This window comes from Mustelus asterias, chromosome 29 (assembly GCF_964213995.1).
Source record: "Mustelus asterias chromosome 29, sMusAst1.hap1.1, whole genome shotgun sequence".
NCBI classification, from domain to species: Eukaryota; Metazoa; Chordata; class Chondrichthyes; order Carcharhiniformes; family Triakidae; genus Mustelus; species Mustelus asterias.
Genome location: NC_135829.1, coordinates 7,248,121 through 7,263,750, shown reverse-complemented (window position 1 = coordinate 7,263,750; position 15,630 = coordinate 7,248,121). Strand labels below are relative to the sequence as shown.

Sequence of the window (15,630 nt, the reverse complement as noted above, 5' to 3'; positions counted from 1 at the left end):
ACTCCATGCAGACGGTGACCCAAGGCGGGAATCGAACGCGGGTCCCTGGCGCTGTGAGGCTGCAGTATTAACCACTGTGCCACCCATGTAATACATGTGACAATAATAAATCAAATCAAAAACATGCGGTATGGCAGCAAAAGTGTCATTTATTTTGGGGGACGGAGATTGATTTCAGAAGTGGTTGCCTTGTATAACAAGAAGTGTGAAGGGACTGCTGTTGGAATGAATTGTGGGAGTGGTTAAATGTCTAACGCAAATGTTTTTTACTGATTTTATTCTCAAACTTGTTTTTCAGGTCCGACAGTTCATTCAACTTCTTTTTCTTCTTCTTTGTGTTCTTTTGTCAAATTGTTCTCTATATCATTCAGGCAGTCGGCATTCCCAACTGGGGGGTCAGGTAAGGAATCTGTTCTGTGATAAGCAAAAGAAACATTAATTCTTCGGCGTGAGTTTAGTGTCTTCTGTGAACCGTCTGTGTGGCTTTCTGCATATTTCTCTATACCCTTTCTTCAACAGATTCCAGTAGTCTGTATAGGCAGCCGATAAGCCTTGTTCCCCACTGACTATGCTAGCTACTGGAGAGGCACGTATTTCTTACACTGAGCAATTCTTTCCCACTCCTAATGCTTGCTGTGTGTGCGCGGTTTTTTTTAATAAACCTCTCCATTTTCTTAATCCGTGTTCTCTGCTCTGCAAGATCTAGGCTCAAGCATCCCAAAACAAGCTTGCTTTTGGCTGATCCCTTAGCGATTTGTCACCCACTTTTAGCACGTTTCTTCAACAGACTCCAGTAGTCTGTACAGGCAGCCGATAAGCCTTGTTCCCTACTGACTATGCTAGCTATAGTCAGTAGGTTGCTGTATTGCTAGTTGATCAGATTCACTGCAGCCCCAAAACACACACTCTTCTGCATTGGCACAAGGTGATGCTACAATTGAATTTCATGCATCTCTGACGTCACAAACCTTTACCAGTATTGTCTGATTTAAGTTTATTTGTTTTATCAGTGTCACAAGTAGGCTTACATTAACACTGCAGTGAAGTTACTGTGAAAATCCCCTGGCTTTGGCACCTGTTCGCATACACCTGAGGGAGAATATCACTAACAGATATAAGCGGGCCTTTGGTAAACCTGGCATTTCGGCAGGGAGATTGGTACTGCAAGGTCGTGCTATGTTTTTTTTATTTTGTGTGTCAGTTTCCTGTGGGAGGAAACCAGAGCACCCGGAGGAAACCCACACTGACATGGAGAGAATGTGCAAACTCCACACACACACACACACAGACACACACACACACACACACACACACACACACACACACACACACTGACCCAAGGCCGGAATTGAACCCAGGTCCCTGGCACTGGGAGGCAGCAGTGCTAACCACTGAGCCACAATGCCGCCCTTAAAATTCGAGCCAATGCCAATAATACAGGCAGCACCAGGCGACAAAGGGAGAATTTTGGCTCTGGTTAGGGTGAGCTAGTCCTTTCATGTCAAAGGGTCCACTGGGCTGGTTAGCATACACGTATTCTTATAATGGTATACAAACTGAAGTTAAACAAATTCTGTACCCGGTGTAGTGTCTATTTTGGAGTAAAGCAGCTTACAAATTGCATGGAACATCATATCTACTGTTAACTCAGTCCATCCTCTGAGATTGACGGGAGTACCTGTGTATAAGGCACAGAGAACACAAGTTTAAATGCTCTCCCGGGACTGACTGACTGCTCTAGGGATACACAGCGCAGGGGAGAGGCAAAAAAACAGTGACCAGATTGCTTAGGGAGCAGCTGACACACTGAACTCAAGATATCTCTGGCAGCTCCAAATTCAGACGGTCTGCTAGCTGTGAATCTCCTTCACCTTCCCTCAGACCTACACAGTTGACAAAGACTTGCCGTTTGCCATGCTTTCTGTAAGTTACGTAGAACTGCAGTAATATCTCCAAGGCTTTTCCTTCAAGTTTTTATTATATTGATGAAGTGCCATGGTTTTGCATTTGTTTTTTTGTTTAGTTGTTTCCCCTAACGGAATGGGTTACCTCCTGGGTCTTAACAATGGTCCTTGAATTATGTAAAATTGTGCTCACACCACGCAACAAACCTGACCCGTTTGTGTCTCTCGTTTCAGTGGTTGGATTGCAGCTCTGAGTTGGACAAGTAAAAACCTCGCTGTGGGAGTGGTCATGATGGTGGTGTCAGTATTCTTCACAGTGTGTGCAGTCCTGTCTTTGTTGCTGGTACAGAGGGTAAGAATGTCTAATTTGCTCTTTGTAACATTACTCCTCATCTGCTGAAACTCTCATCCTAGCGTTTGCTGCCTCTGGTTTAATAACTCTGCTGCTGTGCTGGCGCTCCACCCCCTCACCTGTAAACTTCAGCCGTGAAAAGATTTTCCAAGATGGCGCCGGAGGGAAGCGATTTCTTGCTGTGCCCAGCATACCTTCCAGTTCTATGTTTCTAAAACTTCATTCTAACTCTCTTAAACTCTCTAACAATGCTTTAATTCAATTTCTCCATTAAGCTGATCTTTCTCTACATCCCAGCTATGACTGTAACGCTACATTCTGCACTCTGTCCTTCTCTATGAACGGTATGCTTTGTATAGCGCGTGAGAAACAATACTTTTCACTGTATGCTCATACATGTGACAATAATAAATCAAACCAAAACCAATCCAAAAACTTGCTGCTTGTATTCACCTGGATGGGTACATGAATAGGGAGGGAATAGAGGGATAATGACCGAGTAAGGGCGGAAGGTTTTGTTAGGGCATCATGATCAGCACAGGCTTGGAGGGCCGAAGCGGCTGTTCCGGTGCTGTACCTTCCTTTGTTCTATCTCAATTACCCCTCGCCCTTGCTGACCTAAAACCAAAAGAGAAAATGCTGGAAAATCTCAGCAGGTCTGGCAGCATCTGTAAGGAGAGAAAAGAGCTGACGTTTCGAGTCCAGATGACCCTTTGACAAAGCTTTGCCTGGACTCGAAACGTCTGCTCTTTTCTCTCCTTACAGATGCTGCCAGACCTGCTGAGATTTTCCAGTATTTTCTCTTTTGCTTTTAGATTCCAGCTTCCGCAGTAATTTGCTTTTTATCTTGCTAGCCTATATTGGCTCCTAATTCCCCCAGCCCATCAAATTTAAACTTTTTTTTATCCTGGTGTTTAAATCCTTCCTTTTATCTCTCTCTCAGCTCCACCCCATCCAGTGTAGGGTCAAAGAGGTAAAAAAAAAAAAATCCAAAGGCAAATCAAATATTAGCCTTTACATCTGAAGAGCTGCAATATAAAGGGGGGGGAGGTTTACAACAGCAATACCGGAACTGGAACACATCAGGAATACTGTGTGAACAGTTCTGAGCATCGCAGCTTAGAAAGGATTTATTGGTCTCTGGTAAAGTGCAATACAGATTCACCAGAATGTTAACGGGACTCCCAAGGTTTAACTATGAGGATTATATTCCCTGGAATATAGAAGGTTATACGTTGATTTGATTGAAATTCTGAGGATACTGAAAGGAATTTGTAGAGTAGATGAAAACTTGCTCCACTGGTGGCGGAGTTCAGGGCTAAGGGGCTGGCACAGTGGTTAGCACCGCTGCCTCACAGCGCCAGGGACCTGGGTTCAATTCCCGGCCTGGGGTCACTGCCTGTGCGGACTTTGCATGTTCTCCCTGTGTCCTGCGTGGGTTTCCTCCCACAGTCCAACTAGAATCATTCTATGATTCTAGTCCAAAAATGTGTCGGTTAGGTGGATTGGCTGTGCTACATTGCCCCTTAGTGTCCCAAGATGTGTACATTATGGGGATTAGCGGGGTAAATGTATGGGATTATGGGGATGGGGCCTGTGTGGGGTGCTCTGTCCGAGTCGGTGCATACTCGATGGGCTGAATTGCGGGCCTCCTGCACTGTCGTGATTTTATGAAATCGGAGCCAAACAGTTTTTGAGAGAAATTTGGGCAAGAACTATTCATGCAAGTTAGGGTCGGAGTGCGGAACACTCCCACAGGAACCAGTCGATGCGAGCTCAATTAATCTTAATTCTGAAATTGATAGGTTCTTGTTAGTGAGGCCATTAAATAATTTAAGATACCAATCATCTAGTGCTCCCATTGAGGGAACAAACTCTGAGCTGGAATGGGTTCCTCCTGTTCCTATGTACCTCATTTGTATGAGGTGGTTTTGTGCATCCTACCCTAATTGAAACTGCGCCTTCACTGAATTGGAATTGAATCCCTAAACCTCCGTACAGGAGCCAAGACACTCCTTTAATAACCCACCTCTTAAAGTCTTTGGTCTCTAACCTGCCTCCAATTGCTTTTTCTTTTTGACTCCACATCCATTTTTGCCTTGTGCCTCTAAAGCAGATGTTTCTCTACATGAAACGGTGCTATATAAATGCAGTACATTTTTTTAAACCATTTATTTATCAGTGTCACAAGCAGGTTTACATTAACACTGCAATGAAGTTACTGTGAAAATCCCCCAGTCGCCACACTCCGGCACCTGTTCGGGTACACCTGAGGGAGAATTTGGCACGACCAATGCACACCTAACCAGCACGTCTTTTCGGACTGAGAGAGGAAGCCGGAGCTCCCTGAGGAAACCCACGCAGACACGGGGAAGGACTCCGCACAGGCAGTAACCCAAGCCGCGAATCGAACCCAGATCCCTGACGCTGTGAGGCCGCAGTGCTAGCCACCGTGCTGTTGATTTAAAATGGGGAAGAATAAGAAATGCCCTGACGAATCCTATTATTCTGTTTTCTCTTCCAGGTACATTCGATATTCCGCAGCACAGGAGCCAGTTTTCAGAGAGCACAGGAAGAATTTTCCCACGGGGTCTTCACCAACACCACGGTGCGGAGTGCTGCAGCTACTGCTGCATCTACTGCTGCACAAAGCACCTTCCAAGGAAACTAAATATTGGAAATTACTGCTTTCAAAACTTTTCCTCTTTGTACGTTCTTTATAAAGATGCACTTTCATTGGACAAAAATGTGTATTTTGTGTGTCTACCTTTTTTACAAAAAAAAAAGGGGGAAGGATATACTTGGCTTTAATGAAAGGGTTTCACACAAACGGTTTGATAATATCGCTGCATTTTCTACTTAGAAAGCCAACTGCTTGGCAGTTTGCGTTTGATATTTTCTTGTTTTATGAAGAATCATTGGTCGGTGCATTGGACTGTTGGGGCGGTACGTTTGTAGAAGAGAGTAAAGTATCAAGTTAACTCTTTATTTTTGAAGTCTTCATACTTTAATGAGCGTCTTCAATAATACATTAAGCACAGCAAGTTTTAATAGCACCTTAAGTATTGTTCAACACTATGATGGTGTATGCCACGGCTGGTCATCTGTCGTTCTGTAGCTTTACATCAGTCTGGTGAACTGAGTGGGGGTTATGCTGGGCGCAGTTAGTTTTTGTCATGGGGTGGCCAGGCTTAGTGGGTTTTATTTCCTCTATTTACACTGGGGTAAAAGTTACATCACAGAAACCTGGGGCAAAAGCTTCAAGTTCCTCGCTTGGGTTTGCCTCTTGTCAATTAGTTTCTTAATCATAAATTCTCACCAAACGTTGGGCTATTTAAAAACAATTGGGTATTTAAAGGGAGAATGTCCTAATAACATTCAGCAAGTCGGGCAGCATCTATGGCGATAACCGATGTTAATATTTTGGATATAATGAGAGGTGACAACACACATGCACACAATGCTCCCTCTTTCTCCTTCCATTCGTTATGTTCCTGTAATTTCTTTTCCAACTCTGACCACACTTTTAAACAAAAAAATTGAACTGATCTGTTATTCACAAACGCTGAATGACCTGTGAACATTTCCAGTATTTTCTCGCTGCGTTTGATTTGCCTGCAGCTGTAGATTTTCTGTTCCTGTCGCTTTCTTTCTGGGTATTTAAAGCTGTGCTTTCGGGCGATTAGTCTTTCATCAAAGCCATCGCTTAATGTTTGCTCTGGAATACTAATGCTCCTTTTAAGAACCATCTCTACCCCCCCCCCCCCCCCCCCCCACCTTTTTAAATTATATCTGAAGTATTGTTGGGGGGATGTGGGTACGATTAGAAGAGTATTTGCTATAGGATTTAATTGGTCAGATTTAATTATTCACCCTGAATCATGTGACTGAATCAAAATAAAACTACCGCAGATGCTGGAACCCTGAAAGAAAAGTAAAAATGCTGGAAAGACCCAGCAAGTAAGGCGGCAGCTGTGGAAAGTTGGGGGGAAATGCTTCAAGTTGTTGACCCAGTTTTTAGTTGATTTGGGGGGAAAATAAGTGTCTTCTTTCAACTCATCTTTTAAGTGGCACCTTTTTGATCTCCTAATAATCCTTTGTCGATTTTTTTTCTTGTAACTGGGATATCCCAGTCATCCCCCTCCCCCAACTTTCGGTTCGATGGGTTTTCCTGTTTTAATCCATTGTCGAACTAAGTCTCATCAGGAAGACCAAAAAAAACTGATCGCCGCTTCCAATTGGTATTCTGTCGGTAGAATGATTTCCTTCCCATATTTGCAATAGTTAGAAACCTTTAATTATTTTGGGAAGCTTTTTTCTTCTCTTGCCACTTCACCCTTCTCTCTCTCTTTCCCCCTCCCCCCCCCCCCCCCCCCCCAAAAAGCAACTTCACCCTTCTTGGGTAAACGTGATTCCCTATGGACCGGTTCAGTGGTGTCTTTGTTGAGCTGTGTCGCTTTCTTTGCCCTTCTCCCAGGCAAGTGGATAAACCACAGGAAGCTACAAGTACGTGAGTGTTGGCTGAGACCTGGGATTTGGCCTCTTGGTATCTAGTTGGAAGTCCCAGTGCCCTCCAGGACTGCTGCTGCAGATCCCTTCCAGCTGACTGTAACTAGTACCCCTGCGATGATTGTAATCCCCACCCAAGTGTTAGAACATATAAGAAAGAAGCTGTAGCTATGAAATTCCTGGTTTTGAATTATTCACAAAGACCCCCCTCTTTTTCCCTCCAGGTTAGTTTGGCATACAACAGGTACTGTGCTACCAACAGGGAATGGGTACACGTGCTTAGGACAAAACTGGGCAGGATGAGTACAGTGTCAATTTAGAGATTGTCACCCTTTAGCTTCACAGCTGTTGGTTTACAGGACTTGCCTTTATAATTCGAGTATTTTTATTTTGAAATCATATCAAAGTGAGCTGGTGTAATTTTTTTTGATTTCACAAATGTAAATGGGATGCTCATTCGCTTGAACAAGTTTTCCGATGGAATGTATGGTGTTAGCTTTTCATTGTTTTAAAAACAAACTTAATTCCATGCAAATGTCCTTTTAAAACATTTGTGGTCAAATAAAGGTCTTTAACTCAATTGCAGTTGTTCTTTGACTCTTCAGACTGAGCACCTGTATGGTTCACTTAATTTATGCAAGGACTTCATTTTAAGATTTGATTTTGATTTATTATTGTCACATGTATTGGGATACAGTGAAAAGTTTTGTTTCTTGCACGCTATGCAGACAAAGCATACTGTTCATAGGGAAGGAAAGGAGAGTGCAGAATGTAGTGTTACACAGTCAAAGCGAGGGTGTAGAGAAAGATCAACTTAGTGCAAGGTAGGGATCCACTCAAAAGTCTGACAGCAGCAGGGAAGAAGCTGTTCTTGAGTCGGTTGGTACGTGACCTCAGACTTTTGTATCATATCTTTCTGCCTATGCTGTTGAATTTAAATGCTAGACTGCAGGGGTTAAATAACTTGACTACAGCTAACGTGTGACCACATTTTAAGATTCAGAAGGCATGCTTGGTCAGCTAGAAAAATTGATGCATTGCAGTGCTGCAAGCAGCAGCATTCCATGGCCACAGCTGCGAGGATTGTTTTGGCAGACAGAGACAGCATGTGCCAAACAATTTCAATAACACAGATAATGAATCTCACACATCGTAGTTTCGGCTCTATGTTTTGGGTTTGGGTCGCCTCTGTTTCCCCGATCCCGTTCAGCTCACCTCCAGATGAGTCTCTGCAAGAATGAGTACAAGTGTTTTACAGAATGCAAGCTTTTGAAGCAATATAATATCTTCCTAGTGAGTGACATATTCAATTCTACCAATAGATTGACCTGGGAAATAAGGTCATTTTTTTTTGTGGAAGAGGCCATTCAGCCCATTGAGTCAGCAATGACTCTGATTGGGGTATCTAACCCAGGCCCTCTTCGTGCCCTATCCCTATAACCCCACACATTTCCAATAGTTAATCCATCTAACCTACACTTTTTTGAACACTTGAGGGTTTATTTAGCAAGGCCAATCCACCTAACCACATCTTTGGACACTGTGGGGTAATTTACTATGGCCAATCCACCTAACTTACACGCAGTGGTTAGCACTGCTGCCTCTATTCCAGAGACCTGTGTTCGATTCCCGGCTCGGTTCACTGTGTGGAGTTTGCACATTCTCTCCGCGTCTGCATGGGCCTCCTCCCACAGTCCAAAGATGTGCAGGTTGGGTGCATTGGCCATGCTAAATTGCCCCTTAGTGTCCCGGGATGCATAGGAGAGGGATTAGCGGATAAATATGTGGGGTTACGGGGATAGGGCGTGGGTTGGATTGCTAAACCTGGGTCAGGCCTGCCTACCTTTATGTATTGTGTAATTATCATGATTTGCAAGGGATAGCTTGCTGAGCCTCTGCTTTTGTTTGAGTTGCACCTTCTGTCAGCTGATCATTGGGAGCAAAGTTCATAACCCCAGATCCTCCCACTCTCCTCAATAAGGAACATTGTCATTGGATCAGCTGCTGCAGGCAACCTTAGCAATGTTGACATCAAAAGGGCTGAACCAGGATGTGACTATAGAACCCCATGTTAACTTGCCTTGTTCTTTCCCATTGATTAATACTTTGTCATGGATCAGATCAAAATTTATAAATTGGAAATAAAATCCTGTACTAAGCAGGTCAGACAGAATCTTTGGAGAGAGAAATATTTTAGGGCAATAACATTTCACCAGATATCCATTGCTTTTCAATATTTAAAAAAAAAAGCATAGCTATTAAATCCTGCTGGAAATTGGGGCAGCACAGTGGTTAGCACTACTGCCTCACAGCAGCAGGGACCCAGGTTCAATCCCGGCCTTGGGTAACTGTGTGGAGTTTGGATGTTCTCCCTGTGTCTGCGTGGGTTTCCTCCGGGTGCTCTGGTTTCCTCCCACAGTCCAAATATTTGCAAGTTGAGTGGATTGACCATGCTAAATTGCCCCTTAATGGCCGAAGATATGCAGGTTAGGTGGATTAACCATGATAAATATGTGGGGTATGAGGATAGGGTGAGCAAGAGGGTCTGGGTTAGATATTCCGTCAAAGAGTCGGTGCAAACTCGATGGGCTGACTGGCCACTTCCGCAAAAAAAAAACTGACCTCATGGTTTATTTAACAGGTTTTAGGTTTGATATAATGACAAGGTCAATGGAAGTTAACAACTGGAACTAACACCTCTCCTCAAACACAGTCAACACTGAATTGGCAAAGTCCTGGGTCACATGACCTATTCTCTTAAAGGGGCATGCCCCAAAATAACACAGGTTTCTTGCCAGTCAATTAAACTTCCCCTCTCTAAACATCAAAAGCAAAATGCCCTCTTTCCAAATCAGTTTGATTCCAAAACACATGTCTGTGATCGACAATTCAAGAGCAGCAAATGTGATAATATCAGTGACTACCAACTCCCCAATGTTGAGTGTGCATATTCAAATTTATTAATGTTATAAGCAGGCTTACATTGACACTGCAACTCCAGCACCTATTCGGGTACATTGAGGGAGAATTTAGCATAGCCAACGCACACCTAACCAGCATGTCTTTCGGGACTGTGGGAGGAAACCCGCTCAGACACGGGGAGAACGTGCAAACTCCACGCGGACAGTGACCCAAGCCGGGAATTGAATCCGGGTCCCTGGCGCTGTGAGGCAGCTGTGCTAATCGCTGTGCCACCGTGCTGCCATTACCCCCCCCCCCCCCCCACTATCTTCACAAGCTGAGGAGGGCTGCGTGAGATAGTCGAGGTAACGCTACCATTAAACATGCTTCCAAGTAATTTTTATTTCCAAAAAGTGCTATGCATCAAAACAAGGGTGGCACAGTGGGTTAGCACTGCTGCCTCACAGCACCAGGGACCCGGGTTCGATTCCCGGCTTGGGTTCACTGTCTGTGTGGAGTCTGCACGTTCTCCCCATGTCTGCGTGGGTTTCCTCCGGATGCTCCGGTTTCCTCCCACTTTCTGAAAGACGTGCTGGTTAGATGCATTGGCCGTGCTAAATTCTCCCTCCGTGTACCCGAACAGGCGCTGGACAGTGGCGACTAGGGGAATTTCACAGTAACTTCATTGCAGTGTTAATGTAAGCCTTACTTGTGACTAATAAATAAATCAACTTTTACTTTAAAGTTCATTTTTCAGCCTTGAGAATTTCATCGCCAATCCCATAGGGGGGGGGGGAGGAGGGGGCAGTTCTCTCACACACCCTGCAAGAACTCTGTTCAACAGGAACCGCGATAGCAAAGCATCTTGCCAGAAAATGCCTGCAGGAAGTAGCTGCGCTGGTTCGATCCTGATCGCTGCCTGACACTAATTTGTTTAAGTGGCAGAATATTACTCTGCTTGCAAAAAATATATATAAAATACAACTGTTTCCGTGCACACAACAACAATAAAGAAGATACATGTTCTGGGTTGTTCCAGTTTGAATTCTGTAGCCAAGATATAGAACTGAAATTGCACTCGTTGGATAAGAATGTTGCAAAAACAAAATTGTTACAAGCGCAATATTTGTCCATGCGTGAGAGTCGATTCTCTCTTTCTGCGAGACTTTAAATGCAGGGATTAATATCCCAAACCCCGGAAGCATTTCTCATGGAGGGAAGTTGATCCTCGTATCAGAGTGAGCAAGATCAGTTTGCAAAGTGAAAGCGATGGGTGGAGTTATGTCTGACTGCACATTAAACCTCTGCTTTTAATCTCTCTCTATCTCTCTTCCTCTTGAATTCAGGCCCGTCCAGCCCTCTCTCCCTTGAATGGAACTGCCGGATGGCGTCTGTTTGCGCTCCACCTAAATTGGAAGAGTTTATCTTGACAGAGAAATTGGGCAGTGGCACCTATGCCACAGTGTACAAAGCCTACAGAAAGGTGAGCTATTTACACCGCGAGCTTCTCCAGTAACACCTGTGCCACAGGTGAGAGGCTGGTGGGGCGGCGACATCTCTGCCTGAAGCCTGCAGGAAGTTGTATTGGGTAATTTGGATTACAGGAAGAGAGATTATTACTTGAATGGGTGTGCATTCAGAGAGGTGGGATACCCAGCCAGACCTTGGTGTCCTCGTGTATCCGTCGCTGAAAGTGAGCGCGCAGGTACGGCAGGCAATAAAGGCAAATGGTATGTTGGCCTTCATAGAATCCTACAGTGCAGAAGGAGGCCATTCGGCCCATTGAGTCTGCACCAACCACAATCCCAGTCAGCCCCTATCCCATAACCCCATGCATTAACCCTAGCTAGTCCCCCGACAATTTAGCATGGCCAATCCACCTGACCCGCACATCTTTGGATAGCGAGAGGATTTTGAGTATAGGGATAGGGACGTTTTGCTGCAATTGTATAGGGCGTTGGTGAGGCCACACCTGGAGTATTGTGTGCAGTTTTGGTGTCCTTATCTGAGGAAGGATGTCCTTGCTATAGAGGGAGGACAGCGAAGGTTTACCAGGCTGTTTCCTGGGATGGCAGGTCTGTCATATGAGGGGAAACTAAGTTGGTTAGGATTGTATTCACTGGAGTTTAGAAGAGAGAGAGGGGATCTCAGAGAAACTTTTAAAATTCTAACAGGGTTAGGCAGGGTAGGTTCAGAAAGAATGTTCCCGATGGTTGGGGAGTCTAGAACAAGGGGTCATAGTTTGAGGATAAGGGGTAAACCTTTTTAGAACTGAGGTGAGGAGCGATTTCTTCACCCAGAGGGTGGTGAATGTGTGGAATTCACTCCCACAGAAAGTAGTTGAGGCCAAAACGTTGTGTGATTTCAAGAAGAAATTAGATATAGCTCTTGGGGCTAAAGGGATCGAGGGATATGAGAGGAAGAGGGGGGATTAGGATATTGAATTTGATGATCAAAATGAATGGTGAAGCACGTTCGAAGGGCCGAACCAAGGACTTTCAAAGCGATCTTTCACAGTGCTCAGCAAAAGTATATACTAGTGATAAGGAAGGACTGTAGAAAAAGAGATAATCAGCCATGGATATCTAAGGAAATAAAGGAGGGTATCAAATTGAAAGAAAATGCATACAAAGTGGCAAAGATTAGTGGGAACCTAGAGGATTGGGAAATTGTTAAAGGTCAGCAGAAAGCCACGAAAAAAGCTATAAAGAAAAGTAAGATGGATTATGAGAGTAAGCTAGCTCAGAATATAAAAACAGAGAGCAAAAGTTTCTACAAATATATAAAACAAAAAAGACTGGCCAAAATAAACATTGGTCCTTTAGAGGACGAGAAAGAGGCTGTAATAACTGGAAATGAGAAAATGGCTGAGGCATTGAACAGGAATTTTGTGTCGGTCTTCACAGTGGAAAACACAAATAACATGCCAAAAATTGATGACAGGAAGGCTATGGCAGGTGAGAACCTAGAAACTCTCATTATCACGAAAGAGGTAGTGTTGGGCAAGTTAATGGGGCTAAAGGTAGACAAGTCTCCTGGCCTTGATGGAATGCATCCCAGGGTACTAAAAGAGATGGCGGGAGAAATAGCAAATGCATTAGTGGTAATTTACCAAAATTCGCTGGACTCTGGGGTGGTTCCCGCAGATCAGAAAACAGCAAATGTGACGCCACTGTTTAAAAAAGGAGGTGGACAAAAGGCGGGTAACCATAGGCCGGTTAGCTTAACTTCTGTAGTAGGGAAAATGCTTGAATCTATCATCAAGGAAGAAATAGCGAGACATCTGGATATAAATTGTCCCATTGGTAAGACGCAGCATGGGTTCATGAAGGGCAGTTCATGTTTGACTAATGTGGTGGAATTCTTTGAGAACATTACGTGTGCAGTGGACAATGGGGAACCTGTGGATGTGGTATATCTGGATTTCCAGAAGGCATTTGACAAGGTGCCGCACCAAAGACTGCTACATAAGCTAAAGGTGCACAGTGTTACGGGTAATGTATTAGCATGGATAGAGGATTGGTTAACTAACAGAAAGCAAAGAGTGGGGGTAAATGGGTGTTTTTCTGGTTGGCGATCAGTGACCAGTGGTGTGCCTCAGGGATCAGTGTTGGAACCGCAATTATTTACGATTTACATAGATGATTTGGAGTTGGGGACCAAGTGTAGTGTGTCAAAATTCACAGATGACACTAAGATGTGTGGCAGAGCAAAGTGTGCAGAGGACGCTGAAAGTCTGCAAAGGGATATAGATAGTCTAAGTGAGTGGGCGAGGGTCTGGCAGATGGAGTACAATGTTGGTAAATGTGAGGTCATCCATTTTGGTAGGAATAACAGCAAAATGGACTATTATTTAAATGGTAAAAAATTGCAGCATGCTGCTGTGCAGAGGGGCCTGGGTGTCCTTGTGCAGGAATCTCAAGGAGTTAGTTTGCAGGTGCAGCAGGTAATTAAGAAGGCAAATGGAACTTTGTCCTTCATTGTTAGAGGGATGGAGTTTAAAAACAGCGAGGTTATGTTGCAGCTGTATAAGGTGCTGGTGAGGCCACACCTGGAGTACTGTGTACAGTTTTGGTCTCCTTACTTGAGAAAGGATATACTGGCACTGGAGGGGGTGCAGAGGAGATTCACTCGGTTGATTCCGGAGTTGAGAGGGTTGGCTTATGAGGAGAGACTGAGTAGACTGGGGCTATACTCATTGGAATTCAGAAGAATGAGGGGAGATCTTACAGAAACATATTGTATGGTGCATCTGTAAAAGTTGGTGAGAGTCATAGTGGACATGCCAAATTTCCTTAGCCTCCTGAGAAAGTACAGGTGTTCGTGGGCTTTCCTAACTATAGCGTTGGCATGGGGGGGACCAGGACAGGTTGTTGGTGACCTGGACACCTAGAAACCTGAAGCTCTCAACCATTTCCACTTCATCCCCGTTGATGTAGTCGGGCAAGTTCTCCACTATGGAGGCAGAGACCCTAAACCTGTTCAAAAAGTAACTGGATTTGAATCCTAAGTGCTGGAAGTTGCAGGGATATGGACCATGTGCAGGAAGATGGGATTAGAAAGGGCACCTGGATGCCTTTGGGTCGGCATGCACAAGATGGGCTGAATGGCCCCCTTTCCATGCTGTATCATTTCTGTGGTGTGAGTGGGCCACCTCTGCTTGGTTACAGTGTGGAAGACCCCTGTTAGAGCAAAGTGAGGAGGGGTAAAAATGACTCCCCTCTCTCCCACTCTAAATCTGACTGTAATCAGGTTTTTATTGTGAATTTGCAAGGATGGAAGTAATTACATTATTCACTGTCTGTGTTTAGCCATTTATGTGCTGATTGCAAAGAAGATAGTCTGGCGGGCTTTCTTGAGTTTAGTTTTATTATTCATTCGTGGGACATGGGTGTTGCTGGCTGGCCAGCATTTATGATGTGGAGATGCCGGCGTTGGACTGGGGTAAGCACAGTAAGAAGTCTCACAACACCAGGTTAAAGTCCAACAGGTTTATTTGGTAGCAAATACCATAAGCTTTCGGAGCACTGCTCCTTCGTCAGATGGAGTGGATATCTGCTCTCAAACAGGGCACAGACACAGAAATCAAGTTACAGAATACTGATTAGAATGCGAATCTCTAAAGCCAGCCAGGTCTTAAAGGTACAGACAATGTGGGTGGAGGGAGCATTCAACACTGAGAGCAGATATCCACTCCATCTGACGAAGGAGCAGTGCTCCGAAAGCTTATGGTATTTGCTACCAAATAAACCTGTTGGACTTTAACCTGGTGTTGTGAGACTTCTTACAGCATTTATTGCCCATCCCTAGTTGCCTGAGGGCAGTTGAGAGTCAACCCCATTGCAGTGGCTCTGGAGTCACATGTAGGCCAGACCGGGTAAGGACGGCAGATTCCCTTCCCTAAAGGACATTAGTGAACCAGATGGGTTTTTCCCGACAATTGATAATGGTTTCATGGTCATCAGTAGATTCTTAATTCCAGATATTTTTTTTATTGAATTCAAATTCCACCATCTGCCGTGGCGGGATTCGAACCCGGGTCCCCAGAACATTAGCTGTGTTTCTGGATTAGAATCATAGAATCATACAGTGCAGAAGGAGGCCTTTTGGCCCATCGAGCCTGCACCGACCACAATCCCACCCAGGCCCCATCCCTGTAACCCCACGCATTTACCCTAGTTAGTCCCCCTGACACTAAGGGGCAATTTAGCACGGCCAATCAACCTAACCCGCACATCTTGGACTGTGGGAGGAAACCGGAGCACCCGGAGGAAACCCATGCAGACACGGAGAGAATGTGCAAACTCCACACAGACAGTGACCCAAGCTGGGAATCGAACCCGGGTCCCTGGTGCTGTGAGGCAGCTGTGCTAACCACTATGCCTCCGTGACGGGGGCTATCACGGTGCAGACCCCGATGGGCCGAATGACTTACTTCTGTACCGTCACAATTCTGTTACTGTG

At 44.7% G+C, this 15,630-nt stretch overlaps 2 protein-coding genes across 2 annotated transcripts in view; both read left to right on the top strand.

The window, feature by feature from the left end:
• Positions 1–7,345, top strand: part of LOC144480531 (secretory carrier-associated membrane protein 2-like) — a 41,290-nt gene extending 33,945 nt beyond the window's left edge. The window contains exons 7-9 of the mRNA XM_078200095.1: positions 299–400; positions 2,139–2,256; positions 4,781–7,345. Coding sequence (XP_078056221.1) covers positions 299–400; positions 2,139–2,256; positions 4,781–4,927 — 367 coding nt within the window. The 3' untranslated portion in view covers positions 4,928–7,345. The remainder of the gene's footprint in view (positions 1–298; positions 401–2,138; positions 2,257–4,780) is intronic.
• Positions 7,346–10,840: 3,495 nt separating this feature from the next.
• Positions 10,841–15,630, top strand: part of LOC144480396 (serine/threonine-protein kinase ULK3-like) — a 28,123-nt gene continuing 23,333 nt past the window's right edge. Inside the window, exons 1-2 of the mRNA XM_078199801.1 lie at positions 10,841–10,904; positions 11,013–11,149. Of these exons, the coding sequence (XP_078055927.1) occupies positions 11,051–11,149 (99 nt within the window). The 5' untranslated portion in view covers positions 10,841–10,904; positions 11,013–11,050. The remainder of the gene's footprint in view (positions 10,905–11,012; positions 11,150–15,630) is intronic.